The sequence below is a fragment of the Podarcis filfolensis genome (assembly GCF_964270895.1).
Source record: "Podarcis filfolensis genome assembly, chromosome: 13".
In the NCBI taxonomy this organism is placed as follows: domain Eukaryota; kingdom Metazoa; phylum Chordata; class Lepidosauria; order Squamata; family Lacertidae; genus Podarcis; species Podarcis filfolensis.
The window spans coordinates 36,626,044-36,642,988 of record NC_139615.1 but is presented as its reverse complement, the minus strand read 5'-3'; the positions used below and the strand labels follow the sequence as shown (position 1 = coordinate 36,642,988).

At 46.6% G+C, this 16,945-nt stretch overlaps 1 protein-coding gene across 1 annotated transcript in view; it reads right to left on the bottom strand.

The window, feature by feature from the left end:
- The window catches only part of TRPM4 (transient receptor potential cation channel subfamily M member 4), a 45,328-nt gene extending 31,337 nt beyond the window's left edge, over window positions 1-13,991 (bottom strand). The window contains exons 1-5 of the mRNA XM_083582481.1: window positions 13,823-13,991; window positions 13,646-13,713; window positions 7,507-7,684; window positions 6,905-7,085; window positions 1,974-2,140 (exon numbers count right to left, since the gene is read on the bottom strand). Coding sequence (XP_083438607.1) covers window positions 1,974-2,140; window positions 6,905-7,085; window positions 7,507-7,684; window positions 13,646-13,713; window positions 13,823-13,849 — 621 coding nt within the window. The 5' untranslated portion in view covers window positions 13,850-13,991. The remainder of the gene's footprint in view (window positions 1-1,973; window positions 2,141-6,904; window positions 7,086-7,506; window positions 7,685-13,645; window positions 13,714-13,822) is intronic.
- Between the last annotated feature and the right edge of the window lie 2,954 nt (window positions 13,992-16,945).

Sequence of the window (16,945 nt, the reverse complement as noted above, 5' to 3'; positions counted from 1 at the left end):
GGGGTTGGTGATGGGGTGATGATGTGTGGTCAGAGGAAGAAGAGGGAGAAGACTGGGAGCAGAAGAAGTGTCGGAAGCTGAAGAAGTAACAGGGTTTAGTGAGCAGGGAGAGCCTGTGGCAGAGAGCAGTTCAGAAGCAGAAACAGAAGCAGAGGCTGGCCAAGAGGCAGAGAAGAGGCCAGCTGGTGAAGAAGCCAGGGAGTCCCAGCCCAGCTCCCCTCCTTGCTGGCATCCCAGAACCCAAAGAGGTGTGAAGAGGACAGAGCAAAGACAGACAAGGCATGGTAGTCTCAGATTGCTCCGAAGCAACCCAGGGAGGGAGGAGACTTGGGCACCTGTGGGAAGGTGGTGACCTTCACTCCTGACTGACTACCATATTTTTCGCTCTTTAAGACGCACCTTTCCCCTCCTAAAAAGTAAGGGGGAAAGTGTGTGCGTCTTATGGAGTGAATGCAGGGCGTGCAGCTTTCGCTGAAGCCAGGAGAACAAGAGGGATCGGTGCGCATCGATTCCTCTTGCTCTCCTGGCTTCAGGGATAGCCGTGCGAAGCCTCTTCTGGGCAATGGGAGGAACGCGCCCCCTGGCCTGAAGAGGCTTGGCACAGCTATCCCAGAAGCCAGAACAGCAAGAGGGACCACTGCTTTCGCTGCACAGCGAGGGAGAGAATATCTTTTTTCTTGTTCTCTTCCTCTAAAACTAGATGTGTCTTATGGTCGGGTGCGTCTTATAGACATAGCTGTCAACTTGCAGATTTGAAAATAAGGGACCAGCAGCCTTGAATACAAGGGATCAGCAGCCAAAATAAGGGATTTTAGACAGCCAGCTGAAATACGAAGTTAAAAGGGACCAGATCATTTTGGAGAGCAGCGCTGGTTTTTAGCCCTTCGTTTCCAGCGGTTGCTGCTCAAGACACCAGCTGATGAAACACTGCAATTAAATAACTACAAGCAGCAACCACTTTTCGCGCAAAAAGAAGTCCAAGCTACGAAGATGCTGCTGCAGTTCTGTATCTTTTCTCTCGTGCTCCATCTGCAGCTCTCAGTTCCATCAGGCGGGGCGGGAGGAAGGGGGGGGGGAATAGCGCCCGAAGTAAACCTGCAGATCAGACCATCTATGCTAGTCTTCCACTACAAATCTATGGGAGAAGTGCTTGTGGTCCTTTCTCCGCTTTCCCCCTCTATGGTTAGCCCTTGGAACACCTGTCCGCACCTGCGCCTCCACCTCCTCCTCCTCTCTCTGCTGAACTTTCTCTATGGTTGCCCTCACTCTCGCTCTCCTCTCAAGGCTCCTCAGCGATTCATAGGCCGCGCCAGGCTGCCCATCTCATCCAGGTCCTTCAGCGGCGCAGCCGCAGTACAGCCTAGCGGTGGCGGCAGCAACGGACAGAGGGGAGGCCCCAGGCAGAGACGCTCAGTTCGGCGGCCACGAGGAGGATGGCAGCGGAAGGGCCTGAGGCTCCCGCCAGTCCTGGCGGGGAGGGGCTCCCGGGGGCCGAGGCTGGTGAGAGGAGGCCGGAGGGGGGTGGGCTGGGCAGCCAAGCAACACAGTTGGAGCCTCCCTCCTCCCTGGCCTGCAGGGAGGGCGGGAGAGGAGCTGCTTCCTTTGAAACCCGGGAAATTTAAGGGACATCATCAATAAGGGACAGCAGCAGGACACAGCGCTGGGATAAGGGAGTTTCCCACCAAATAAGGGACGGTTGACAGCTATGTTTATAGAGCGAAAAATACGGTACTTGCCTCATTTGGGCAAGATTGATTGGGAAGAGTTGCTGTGCTCACAAGACCTATCCTCCTGAGCTGATTTCGTTTCTTTGAATAAAGAGAGTTCACTGACACCATGTGAGTTATTGTTGACCTGCTCTTGACCCCCCCCCGCCCTGACAGAAGGACCGAAATAACCTGCTGTGTCTTCCACGCCCATCCCATCACCTCTGTACCATTTGCGGTCTTCTCTGTCATTCCCCTCTGCAATACCTTGGGGTTCACAAGACATTGGCGCTGCTCGACGATGCCCCACGGAGCAATGCCCATCGCCACCACATGGGTGCTGGGGTTAGAACTAGCGGTCGTGTGGTCCCTCACAGCTTCCCCAACATGGCGTCCGACGCCAGCTTGGAGTCCACCAGTCATAATCCAGGCACCTGTGTAGGAGCGCCAAAGCGTGTGTGCATTACAAAAGTGGCGTGTGTTACCAAAAAATAAAAATAAAGTATGGTCTTCGAAATAAAACATTATTATTATTATTATTATTATTATTATTATTATTATTATTATTATTCATTTTGCCATTTTACAAATAATGCCACACGAAATTACATATCCAAAATTGCATATCTGTCCCAATAATTTGGGAATTATAGGGACAGAACTACTTAAAATGTATAGGAACTTATTCATGTATGCTACTACAGCGGCAAGAATGTTACCCCAAAATGGAAAGAAGCAGAAGTCCCAGCAAAGGAAGAATGGATACAAAAACTTATGGAATATGCAGAAATGGAGAAATTTACCAGAAGAATAAGAAATCAAGATAACAATTCCTCCCCCCCGCCCGCAAAAAAAGAATGGAAATGGTTTATTGAGTATTTACAGATAAATTATAAACAGATAAAAACATTGGCAGGATTATTGTAATAACCTGCAGTTTTATAAGAGTATATATTTAGAGAAGATGAATAAATTAGCAAATTGGGTTAATTTGAATGTGCAGAAGATATTAAAGACAAATTTAAGGAGCCGCAGAAAGAGGGGGAAGGAAGTCAAGTTCTGAAATGTCAAAATAATTGTAAAATTAGTGAAATGCACAAACTTGAAAAGTATAAATAAATAATTAAATAATAAAAAATATATCCAATAAAAATAAACAAATCCTTAAATCGGATCCCCCCCTCCCTTCTTTGCTTACTTACATTTTATCCTTTATTACTGCATATCCAGATGAATTTAATTATTGATATTCCCCTTAAATTAATTCTTACGGCACGTTTTTATATTAATCCTGCTAATGTCAGCAGCTCCCGGCTGGTTGCCCAGGAAAGTATAAAGACAAGGAAAAGTTTCTTACAGTCCTTTTTTTTATTTCAAACTTTACAGAGAGAGGTTATAGAACAGAGCCTCTTGGACAGGCATAGGCAAACTCCGGCCCTCCAGATGTTTGGGACTACAATTCCCATCATCCCTAGCTAACAGGACCAGTGGTCAGGGATGATGGGAACTGTAGTCCCAAAACATCTGAAGGGCCGGAGCTTGCCTATGGCTGCTCTTGGATAATGGCGTTGTCCCAAGTGAATCTCCGCCCCCCCCCCACCGTCAGTCTCACTTATTAATCCATCACTTCTATGGGTGCTGCAACATGCCCTCTGTCTTTGAGCTCTTTGCTCTCCTACTTTTAAAGCTCGCCTGGTTCTGGGAGATGGAGGGTCTGGAATGTTTTCTAATGACAACATGTCAGCTGGGTGTTGTTCCTGCTCTCCCATGATTTCTCCAGCTTTTCTCCTCATCTGCCTCTGAGCTGCGACCTCCCGCAAACCCCTGTTGTAAATCTATACTGTCTTCCTCTTCCTCCTCCCTGGGTCAGGATGGGGAAGGGTCTCCACCATTCCTCCTCCTCTGCCCAGTCCCTAACAGCTGACAATTTACAATAGTTCCTCAAACAGCCCACAAATTTCCCCCCATTGTCCAGCTTGGACACTGAGGTCCAGCTCCGAGGAACTTCTGGTGGTTTCCTCACTGCAAGAAGTGAGGTTACAGGGAACCAGGCAGAGGGCCTTCTCGGTAGTGGCACCCGCCCTGTGGAACGTCCTCCCATCAGATGTCAAAGAAATAAGCAACTATCTGACTTTTAGAAGACATCTGAAGGCAGCCCTGTTTAGGGAAGTTTTTAATGTCTGATGTTTTATTGTGTTTTTAATATTCTGTTGGGAGCCGCCCAGAGTGGCTGTGGAAGCCAATCCAGATGGTCGAGATATAAATAAATAAATAAACAAACAAACAAACTATTATTATTATTATTATTATCTCTTCTTGGTTTCTTATTCTTCTGGCAAGTGTCGCCGTTTCTGCATACTCCATCAGTTTTGTCTGCCACTGTTCCTTGGTTGCAGCTACATTTGCTTTCCATCTCTGTGCATATTATTATTATTAAAATATATTTTTCAATATTCATTACACATTTAATCAATATTTATTTAAATATTGAAAGGTGGTGTGCTTGTCTGGGACCGTTGAAAGCAGTTCTTACACTGCCTGCCCCTAGGCCACCCCCTTGCTAACAGGTGTAACCTGTTGTTATATTTGACACATGACCACAAAAGACAGAGGATGCCAATCATTTCACTTGAGACACACCTATTGGACAAAGATCAACCCCGTGACCCATACATAAACTGACTCTCTCACAAATTAAGTGCACAAAAGCCAGGCTGGGAATGTACCGCTGTGTACCCAGGGCCCTCTCTCCCTCTCTCTCAATAACCCACGCCCAGGCAAAGGGTTCACAACTGCTGCCATAAACACACCCCAAAACAGCACTCCTTCTCAAACATAAACACTGACAGGAATAAGAATAAGAAAAGCACACAAAACACCCTTCTGGAAGCAGCAGCTGTCGCTTCCTTCTCCTTCAGTCATGCACGCAAGCTTTCTTTGCAATAATCACGCCTTCCACAATGCAGGCAGGTCTCTCCTACTTGTGAAATGTACAAAAGCAACCTCCTGTTTGAGCGCACTTCTGCAGCTGCAGAAACACACACCGCCTCCAAAGTACAGTGGTACCTCTGGTTGCGAACGGGATCTGTTCTGGAGCCCTGTTAGCAACATGAGCAGAATGCAACCTGCGTCTGCACGAGTCGCGATTCGCCGCTTCTGCGCATGCGCATGACGTCATTTTGAGCGTCTGCGCATGCTCGAGCGGCAAAGCCCAGAAGTAACCTGTTCCATTACTTCCGGGTCGCAGCAGGACGCATCCTGAAAGAACGTAACCTGAACCTGAACAAGAGGTATGACTGTACACCCCAAGTACAGTGGGACCTTGGTCCTCAAACACCTTGGTACTCAAACAACTTGGAACCCAAACACTGCAAACCCAGAAGTAAGTGTTCCGGTTTGCGAACTTTTATTGGAAGCCGAACGTGCTCCGTTTTGAGTGTTATGCTTCCAGTCTGAGTGCCACACTTCTGTTTTGAGTGCCACAGTTCTGTTTTGAGCCGTTATGCTGAGGTGTGTCTGTTTTTGCTACTGTGGTACCTCAGGTTACAAACGCTTTGGATTACAAACACTTGCTTTCGCTGAAGCCTGGAGAGCAAAAGGCTTCACTTTGCTGGAGAGGCTCTGCACAGTGCCCCTTCAGCGAAGCGGGAGGAGAAATGGAAGGGGCTCCGTTTCTCCTGCCACTTCACTGAAGGGGCGCTGAGCAGAGAGGGAGAGAATTTTTTTTCCTTGTTCTCCCCCTCTAAAACAAGGTGCGTCCTATGGTCGGGTGCGTCCTATAGAGCGAAATATATGGTACCTTTCCCTTTCCTTTTGCCCCTCCCCAACAATTACTTTATATAAAAAGTAAGCTTTGCAGCCTGATCTAGGCTGGATCTAGACACAGGTAGAGGGAGGGGAACCCACTATAAATAAGTCAGAAATTAAATTGTTACAGTGCTTTAAAAAAATAAAAAAAAAATGTTTGGGGGTACTCTCATTTTGACTCAAGAAAATCACCATTTTATAGTTCAAATCGGGAAAAATAAATACAGCAAATGGACAAAAGTACAAAGGACATGCATTACCTCATATACACAGCAAACAGCTCACATATAACGCACGCAGGGCCGCAGCTGTGAAAACTCTTATTAAAGACCCACGTATAAAAACAGCACAAGCGCCTTGCCTTTTGCTACGACGTTTTGTTGTGTGCGCGGGAGGGGAAAACTATGCGGGAAACTGGCGCTGCATCTTTCAAGCTATCTTTTAACAATGCGTGTATAGGTGCAGCTACTCTGTGCTTCCAGGAGAGCCCCACAGAGTTTTCCAAGCATGAACGGGCCTTGAGGGGAGGGGGCAGGAGCTAGCGGCGTGCAGCTAGGAAGGCTCTGCTTTGTGATTGGTTCCCGTAGTGGCAAGGAAGTCCGGGCTGCGCTCCCCCCCCCGCCTTAGTTGTTACTGCTGGAGGAGGCAACGGAAATGGCATAGACGAGCGCACCGGGTCCTAAGAAGCCTGCTCCTGCAGCTGAAAGCAGCTTTGCTTCTTGGCAGAAAGAATGTCAACAAAAATGTTTAGGGGTATGCGTACCCCTGCATTCCTGCACTGAATTGTTATCACAAAAGAAAGAAATCCCTATGGAAAAGTGTTTTTAAAAATTTCCTGCCCTCTGGCGCCATCTGGTGTTGCATTTTTATAGCGCATCCAAATTGCTGTTTCTTTACTAACGTCGAAAATTCCCTTAACATTTTTTTAGTTTTATATACAGTACACAGCAGGGGTCAGCAAACTTTTTCAGCAGGGGGCTGGTCCACTGTCCCTCAGACCTTGTGGGGGGACAGACTATATTTTTGAGGGGGGGGGATGAACGAATTCCTATGCCCCACAAATAACCCATTTTAAATAAAAGCACACATTCTGCTCATGTAAAAACACCAGGCAGGCCCCACAAAGAACCCAGAGATGCATTTTAAATAAAAGGAAACATTCTATTCATGTAAAAACAAGCTGATTCCTGGTCCATCCGCTGGCCGGATTTAGAAGGGGATTGGGTCGGATACAGCCCCCGGGCCTTAGTTTGCCTACTCATGGTACAGAGTATCAGCAGGACCAGGAATCACACTGGCCCCAGTGCAGTGTTTTGATCACATGAGTCTGAAACACCAGCGATGAAAGCGCAAAGGTGTGGAATGAAAACAGGCCACAGGGTGGTCCTTACCTGTGCTCTGGGCGGCTTTGACGAGCCCTTTTCTCAGCACATCCTTAAGCCAGGCCCTCACCCGTACCTCGCCTTCGCCCCCTACCACTGATACCACCAGGTTGGGGCGCGGGATTTTCCAGTGGTGCATTACCAGGCCGTAAGCAGCAGCGGGGTCAGACGTGTCTGACAGGCGAATGAACTGCGGTGGGAAGAGGAGTGAGAATGTTGGCCTCAAGATCTCCACCCCCATCGTTCTGCCTGGACACTGAGGTCCAGCTCCGAGGGCCTTCTGGCGGTTCCCTCGCTGCGAGAAGCCAAGTTACTGGGAACCAGGCAGAGGGCCTTCTCGGTAGTGGCACCCGCCAGATGTCAAAGAGAAAAACAACTACTTTTAGAGGACATCTGAAGGCAACCCTGTTTAGGGAAACTTTTAATGTTTAATAGACTATTGTTGGAAGCCGCCCAGAGAGGCTGGGGAAACCCAGCCAGATGGGTGGGGTATAAATATATTATTATTATTATTATTATTATTATTATTATTATTATTATTATTATCTTCTTCTTCTTCGCCCATAACTCTGCCACCTCTGCAATCTATCCCCTTCCAGGAAAAACCTTACCTTGCTGGGTCTGCGGCCGGTGCCCACAAACTTCACCTCGCCATAGGCATCGGTAGGCCCCTCTGTTGTGTGTTGGGCCGAGTCCCATTTGCTGACAATGGCTGCTCCAAAGGCGTCTTCCGTGGCTACAGCGATGTGCTTGCTGCGAGGGCTGCCGCACTGGCACAAGCAAGGACCCCTACGGAACGGGAAAGCACAGAGGAGAGATCTGAAAAAGGGTTTATCCCTAAGTTTTTTCGGGGGGGGGGGGCATAGGCAAAAGCCTGTTCTCCTTTGGGTCCACACCTTGGGTCAAGAAGGGCCCCTGGCAGCTGAGAAAAAAGTACATATATAAAAAAATTACGTCGAATCTATCGAATTTGCAGTTTCCGAAACAATAAGAGAACTAAAAAAAAAACAGCCATCCTTCAAAATTCACACTTTTCCAAGTTTTGTGCAAAATCTGAGGGCCGCAGGGCAGTTTACAAAATCAAAACACGAAAACACGTACCATAGTACACGTACCATAGTACCATAGAGCCTCCCTGAGGAGAGCATTCCGTAAGCGGGAAGCCACTGCAGAGAAGGCCCTGCTCTCAGGTTGCCTCTGAATTCTGGACCGCCTGAAGTTCTTAAGATATCAGTGACTTCCCTTTTTCTCTTTCCATTGTTCATTTTACATATCATAAATCCCTGCATATTTTACAAAAACTATACCATTCAGTACAGTGGTACCTCGGGTAACATACGCTTCAGGTTACAGACGCTTCAAGTTACAGACTCCGCTAACCCAGAAATAGTACCTCAGGTTAAGAACTTTGCTTCAGGATGAGAACAGAAATCGTGCTACGGCGGCAGCAGGAGGCCCCATTAGCTAAAGTGGTGCTTCAGGTTAAGAACTGTTTCAGGTTAAGAACGGACCTCCGGAACGAATTAAGTACTTAACCCGAGGTACCACTGCATTCATTATCGCATCCATCAAAATTTATTTACACTGTTGAATTTATCTTAAAGCTGCCAACGTTTTCAGCTGTGCACAATTATTTCCCATATACTCAATAAATGTTATCCAATCTTTTGTAAACATATGCCCTTCTTGTTCCCTTATTCTATATGTTAAGTCTACAAGTTGTACTGTATACAGTGGTACTATACTTTAGTTCTCGAATTTAATCCGTTCCGGGAGTCCGTCCGACTCCCGAAACGGTTCGAAAACCAAAGCACAGCTTCTGATTGGCTGCAGGAGCTTCCTGTGCTCAACCGGAAGCCGCTTCTGATGTTTGGCTTCCGAATGGCGTTCGCAAACCGGAACACTCACTTCTGAGTTTGCGGTGTTCGGGAGCCAATTTGTTTGGAATCCAAGCCATTTGAGAACCAAGGTACCACTGTATTCTGTCAACTTTAGTTTCCACACTGTCTTCAGAGGCAGCCCCACGTATAATGTGGTGCAGTAATTTGGCCTAGAGGATATCAGAGCATAGATGACAGAAGTAAGGCTATTCTAGTCCAGATAGGGGTGCAGCTGGACCACTAGCCAAAGCTGATGAAAGGCACCTCCCACCACCAAGGCCAGGCGTCAGCAAACTTTTTCAGCAGGGGGCGGGTCCAATGTCACTCAGACCTCGTGGGGGGCCGGACTATATTTTGGGGGAAAATAATAATGAATGAATTCCCTATGCCCCACAAATAGCTCAGAGATGCATTTTAAATAAAAGCACACATTCTACTCATGTAAAAACACGCTGATTCCCGGACTGTCCATGGGCCGGATTTAGAAGACGATGGAGCCGGATCCGGCCCCCGGGTCTTAGTTTGCCTACCCATGACCAAGGCCTTCTGGACAGCAATGGATTCAGAAGTATCCCAAGCTGCACACCTGCTCCTTCAGAGGGAAAGTAACCCCATCAATAGCAGGCAACCTTCCTATTCATCTGATCTAGGGAACCACCCACTAATAGTGCGTCCTGCTTTATCTGGCTTGAGCTTCAGTTTATTGGCTGTCATCCATTACCAAGGAAAGGCCTCTAGGACTTAGGTATCTTGTGTGGGGACCTGATATGTTATGTACTGAAGTTCTCACCCTGGGCCAGCAGGGGGACACTGTACATACCGTAGTTATGCAAATGAAGGATCGAAAGTGACGTTCAGTGATTGGATGGGTACTGTAGATAGTTATGCAAATGAAGGATCAAAAGTGACGTTCAGTGATTGGATAGTTTTAGAAAATTGTTACAGTAACGTTGTACTGGAGCTTTATATAAGCAGGCTGACTGAGCCCTTCAACTCAGTTCTGTCCTGGCCTGTGAATAAACAAGAGCTGTTTGAAGAATCGCTGTGTCGTCTGATATGTTCACCCACAACCTAACATGATATATCTTGTCTTTAGTGCACACATGCATTTTCATGTACACAAACACTAAGTATGTACTCTCCAGTCATATGCAGCCTTTGATTCTCACCCATTGGCGAGAATCACATTGAACTGTTAGCTATAACAACATTGTAGGAGAAGTTTGCTTGTTTAATGCTTTTGAGTGCAAATAGTATCAGATCTAGGCTGTGTGCCTAGACAAATTATTTCCTAGCTTAAATGCACGGTGCTCACCTGTACCACTTCCCCTCAAGTCAGCTCATAGCATACTGAAACACCGAACACAGAAAAATGTGTTTTGAGTTGATACAATTCTGCAGTGGACACAAACAGAGCCAACAACATAACTTACGAAAAACGGAAACTCTTGCAATCAAATTACTTGCACCACTAGTGCAACTCTGTCGTTTTAAACTCTGGACTTTAATAGTCTCCCCCACCCCCCCATAATTTTTATTAAATTTTCCACAATTATAATAAATATTGCAACAAACATTGCACAACCGAAGGGCAAACCAAAACAAACACAAGAAAAAACATCAAAGAAAAACAACAACAAACAAACAATAAAAACGAACTTAATTGTTTTAAAAATCCAACCATATGAACATATTAATTGACTTCCTCCAGTCCCTCCCTTCTGAGTTTCCTTGTATCTGAAGGTAACAGCTTTCCAATATCATTATTAAACAACAATGTTCCAATTATAATCAAATTTATTCACTTTTCATACTGTGGACTTAATAGTCTTAGGTCACGTCTGCAGCATATATTTAAAGCGCTCTGATGGCCACTTTAACAGCCATGGCTCCCTCTGCCAAGAATTCTGGGAACTGTAGTACGATGAGGGTTTTTAGGAGACATGCTGCAGAGGAAAGTGAGGGGCTTGTCCACCTAGGAAGGTACCCCATCAAGGAGAAGGAATACTCTGATCCTAAACCTTCACTTCCTTGCAGGATAATCGTTTGGAGAAGAAAAGTCTAAGGAGTAAACCCTACCCAAATCTGAAGTGGAGTCCCTAAGATGGTTGGATGGCGCCTTGTACGCCTCCTTCCCGCAACGTCTGCAACTAAGCTGGTGCCAAATGTATTGCGCTGCTTTCCTTTGGACCACATCAGCGAGGCTGAGAGGGGGTCTTGTCGTCTGGGCAGCCCAGGACCTCCATACACACGTCCCAGGGAGGTCACTCGGGTCCTGCTCATGCAGCTGTTTGACCTCACCCCCGGAGGCTGACTCCATTATCTCTCGAGACAGATAGTTAAAAGGTAAAGGGACCCCTGACCATTAGGTCCAGTCGTGGCCGACTCTGGGGTTGTGGCGCTCATCTCGCTTTATTGGCCAAGGGAGCCGGGTCATGTGGCCAGCATGACTAAGCCGCTTCTGCTGAACCAGAGAAGCGCACGGAAACGCCGTTTACCTTCCCGCCGGAGCAGTATCCATTTATCTACTTGCACTTTGAGGTGCTTTCGAACTGCTAGGTTGGCAGGAGCAGGGACCGAGCAACGGGAGCTCACCCCGTCGCGGGGATTCGAACTGCCAACCTTCTGATCGGCAAATCCTAGGCTCTGTGGTTTAACCCACAGCGCCGCCCGCGTCCCTCTCTCAAGACAGATAGATGCCAACAAAAAAATTACACGGAACTACGATTCCCAGCATGCTCAACAAACTTCATTTCCCATTATTATTATTATTATTATTATTATTATTATTATTAGACAGCTGTGCATGAGAGCCATGACAGCTAAAATGACATTAAGAATGCTTTAAATGTGCAATGTGGGTGTGACTCTAGGCACTCATCACAACCTTTCGAAGGTGATATCACCTCCTGGCCTCCTGCTCCAAAGTCCTGCTCTGGTGGCACCAAGGAGTCTACTAATTCGTTTACTAACGCACGCCCTTCTTCAGGAATCAATGCCAGCACAATTGCAGAGGAGGCTACATTTTTAAGCAAGCTGTTAACGGGCTGTGTGTGGTAATGGTGTGCAGCATAGCCACAGTTCCTTGGTATGAGAGTTGCAGCGTTGCAAGAATAGACGAGTTTCCCAGTTTTCGTTTGTAAAATGTAGGAAGGGGAGCAACGTGTGTGTGTGTTTGTGTGTAAAGGGGAGAGATGATGGAAATCGGTGTATGCATACGTATACACTGGTCCATGGGGTCACGAAGAGTTGGACACAACTAAACGACTAAGCAACAACAACATACGTACACACACACATATGTATACAGTGGGGTTGCCATGTGTCCCACTTTACAGGAAGCAGTCCTCTCTTGGAAAGGCTACCTGATCCAAGTCTGAATTAAAAACAAAGAACTATACAAAGGGACAGCAGGGGCCTTGAAGCTAACCATCATTACCATATTATTTGCTCTATAAGACTCACTTTTTCTCTCCTAAAAAGTATGGGGAAATGTGTGTGCGTCTTATGGAGCGTATGCAGGCTGCACAGCTATCACAGAAGCCAGAACAGCAAGAGGGATTGCTGCTTTCACTGCGCAGTGATCCCTCTTGCTCTTCTGGCTTCTGAGATTCAGAATACTTTTTTTCTTGTTTTCCTCCTCCAAAAACTAGGTGCATCTTGTGGTCTGGTGCGTCTTATAGAGCGAAAAATACAGTACTTAGCAGCACCTAGATCAGCCTTTCTCAACCTGTGGGTCCCCAGATGTTGTTGAACTACAACTCCCATCACCCCTAGCTAGCAAGGCCAGAGCTCAGGGATGATGGGAGTTGTAGTCCAACAACATCTGGGGACCCACAGGTTGAGAAAGGCTTATCTAGATAGTGCAGCAAGCAAGCACTCAGGTCACCTGGCCCCATTCCCCTTCCCCATCCCACAAAATGCCCTGCATTTGTATTTAAAGTGTAGCAATTATTTCTAAATTTGCATCTAAACTTAAAAAACCGTCATACACAAATTATGTGCCAATTTAATGCAGATTTGGGTCCTCTTAAGATACATTTCCTCTCTGGTTGTTGTTGTTTGGCAATGTGTAAGCGGTCATCCTAACACAGAGAAGCCACTGGAGGAAACTGATGCCGAGAAGTGTTAGGCAGAAAACGCAATGGATTGGGAACGGGATGTGAACACGAGGAATCATAGAGATGCAGCTAATATCTGGCAGTGCTGGGAGGAAGCAGAAAATAAGCTAGGAGTGCAATATAGGAGTGACCAAGGAGCAGGTAAATATGTATGTTTCAGTTTCTCATCTTTCCAGTCTTAGGTTTGCACATCAGTTTGGGGGGGGGAAAGAAGTTTTTAAAAGTTTCCACATCAGTTTTTTAAAGTCCTTTTCGGCATTTTAGAGCAAATATTCAATTCATCAGAATTTTAGTGCAATTTTCTCCCAAGCTACACATGCTTCCATGCAATTTCCCCTAAGTATTCATTTTTGCAAAGCAGTTCCTCCTAATTTTTTAGTATGTCATTTTCACTAACATAGGCATTCACCTGTTAGTGTGTGTGTACACACACACACACACACACACACACACACACACACACACACACACACTTATTTGTACATGCCAGAAAACTGCATTGCAAAATTCGGAGAAGTGAATATTCTGAAGGACAGCTGTGCTGCTGTTTTTATATTGTTTCAGAAGTGCAAACCAGCTAAGTTTGCCATTTAAAAGAGAACAGAATCAGATCCCTCTCCCACCCATAGCAGAGGCACAGGAGAAGGGAAGGGTTATGATAACACAAACCCTAGGAGCTGGAAGTTGGGGTTTCACACCGTTGCCTATTCTGAATCTTGACGAGGGCGATAAAACCAGACTTCACTCACCCAAGTTCCCCCGGTTGCTCGATAAACGTGGTGCAGACTTTCTTCTTGAAGAGTTTGGGGATCCATGCCTACAGAGAAATCGGGAGTTATGGACACAACAGTCGTGGAAAACCAACAGCCCAGGCCCATAACTTGGATCGCCCACAAAACCGGCACGGTCTGAAGAGGGATCTGTACCTGGTCTTTCTTGATAGAATTGGCCATGGAGCGGAAGAACGGGGCACAGCCGCTGCCAGATTGCAGCCGGCGTTTCTCCAGGCGCTTTCTCTGGTGTCTCACCCGGAATGAGTAATTGAAAGACCGAGCAAGGTAGAGACAGCTTCAGATCCCACCCACAGGCGGCGGCAGAACCCCACCCTACCTTGGAACTTGCCTGACCGGAAAAACGCTTCAGAGAGAAGTATAGAGTTCACCGGGGCAGATTTTGATCACAGTTACTTTCACAGCAATGCTTGAATTATTGGGGTGCGTGTGTGTGCTTCCAGGGATAGCCACTCCTTTAGTCCTCTTTGTTTTCGTCACAATCACACCTTCCCTCCCGCCGGGCATGTTCGGTTCAACTCATTCAGCCAAGTTTTGAGAAATGGAGATAAATACTTATGTGTGAGCCGGCGTTCTTTCAGTTTGATGTTCACTTTCCTACTTTTCCACCACCAAACCCCACAATTTGCTTTAATTGGACGAGGAGTGTTGTGTTGAGAAGTGGCCAAGTTTCTAATTCTTTGAATATATCTCAAAGCCTCTGGCTGTTGGGAGGCTACACCTCTTCCCACCAGGAAGAATATACAGTGGTACCTCAGGTTAAGTACTTAATTCGTTCTGGAGGTCCGTTCTTAACCTGAAACTGTTCTTAAACTGAAGCACCACTTTAGCTAATGGGGCCTCCTGCTGCTGCTGCGCCGCCAAACCACGATTTCTGTTCTCATCCTGAAGCAAAGTTCTTAACCTGAAGCACTATTTCTGGGTTAGCGGAGTGTGTAACCTGAAGCGTATGTAACCTGAAGCGTATGTAACCCGAGGTACCACTGTAACGGCATGGTAAAGACAAGGCTGGCTCCATCCATTGGCTAAATAAGGAACAGCTTGCTTTCCTCTTCCCTCCCCAATCCTTTTTCCTTTTGCACTGTATTCACACCTACGCCATACATTTGAAGCACATGACTTCTCCCAAATAATCCTGGGAATGAGAGCTACAATTCCCAGCACACTTAACAAACTACAGTTACCGGGATTCTTTGGGGAAAGCTCTGCAGATTATGTAAAGAAGTCCCTTGTCTCACCTTCTTTCACAATCCTCTGTCATCAGCTATGTGCCTGTTGCCTTTCCCACTCTGCGGATAACTTAGGGTTGCCATATTTCAGGAAGTAGAAATCAAAAGTTGTTGAGCTTCTCTTCCCCCACTTTTTAGGGGCCAAAGTTGTTGAGTCCCCCCCCAAATGAGCTTTTTTGCACAATCTCTCTCACACACCCCCCCGCAAAAAAGTTGTTGAGCCATTTTTAAACATTTTCAGCATAAAACCCAACTTCCACAATGGGTTGCCGGACATTTAAATCAGCTGACAAAAATTCTGCATGGACGTGACTCTTGGCAGCCAATCCAAAGAACTTTATTGTACTAGCCATGACAAATTTGAATCAAAAATAAACACAAGCAAAAAGGGTGCCGCTCCACAAATAATGCTCTCTATTTAGATATCTGCACATAGCTGTCAAGTGTCCCTTATTTGAAGGGACAGTCCCTTATTCCAGCGCCATGTCCCGCTGCTGTCCCTTATTGATGGATGTCCCTTAAATGTCCCTTAAATGATGTCCCTTAAATTTCAAAGGAAGCAGCTCCTCTCCCTCCCTCCCTGCTGGCCAGGGAGGAGGGAGGCTCCAACTGTGTTGCTTGGCTGTGTTGCTCACCCAATAAGAAGTCTAAGAACGACTGGGGGGTGGAACTTGCATGCCTTGTGTGTGGCTAGTTAATGCAAGCTGAGGGGGTTTTTGAATGCTGGACACCATTTTGTTGCACGTGCTGCTGCAAACTTTGCAGTGCAAAGCCAGGCCGGGGAGCCATCTTAAGTTGAGGCTGCATAGGCCTCGTGGTGCATGTGATTCAGATTCTATTCAGTTGAACCTCTGGTTACAAAGTTGGTTGGACAGTGTTCTCAAAGCTACCAGCATGAGTTTGACCAGGCTGCAGGAGGACAGGAAGACTGGAGTGCCTGGAACAGGTGAGGCTGCAGGTCCCTTATTTTGGCTGCTGGTCCCTTATTTTCAAGGCTGCTGGTCCCTTATTTTCAAATCTGTAAGTTGACAGCTATGTATCTGCGTCTCCCTTACAGTTCTCTGCTATTGTCCAGGGTCTTCTTTCAGATCTTTTTGGCCTCCAAAGCAAAAAAGGGCAGCTTTATGAGTCACTGAAACGCTTACATTGCTGAGAAGCCATAGGACCTTCTCTGCCAGGGAAGGACATCTTTCCTGCACAGACGGCAAGGTAAGAAATTGCCTCCTGGGTCCAATGTATAGAGTGCAATATAGTAAAAAGTGCAAGAAGTCTTCCACCTGCGGTTGCCCACATATACAGAGTCTGTCTTCGTACAGCGCCCTGTTATATCGTCTGTCTAGGACGGCGGAAGGCATAGCTTGAAAACACAGCTCAGTAAAAGCGAATCTAAGTGAGGCTAGCTAGAGATTTGACAGGTAACTGGCTCTAAAATGGACAGTTTTTCGAAGGGGAAGCCAAGGAGCATTTAGAGGATTCGATTGCTTGCAGATCACATAGTGATTCTGTCCAGATTTTCGGCAGCCGAATCCTGGCATTGTCTGGGAAATTCCGGGTGTACGGCAGCCCGATAACTTCTTCCACCTTCACTTTACCTTCTCACACATTTCAAGTCGTTCAAAGAAGCAAAGAGAAGGTAGAAGGTGAGAAGGAAAGATTCAAACAAGCCCCGAGCCAAACTGAGCATATTTGGAAGGCTTTGGGCCCTGGATGAGTTGGGTACACACAGCCACAAACTGATGTGAGTCTGGTTTGATTGGTCCAGAGAGATCCATGTCTGTCGGGGGGGGGGGGGGGGAGGAAGGAAGGAAGGAAGGAAGGGGAGAGCAAGAAAACCACACAAAAAGACCAAGATTTACCTGACCAGCTATTGCATCTTCCTAGAAGGTAGGCCCAATATTGCAGCTCTCTTTCCTGTCTGATTCGCTGCCCTGCAGGTTCAGTGCCCAGGGTCATATTCTCCTACTTAACTCATAATAAACCTTGCCTTGGTTTGAAGTGCAAGAATAATAACATTTGTTAGATAGAAAAC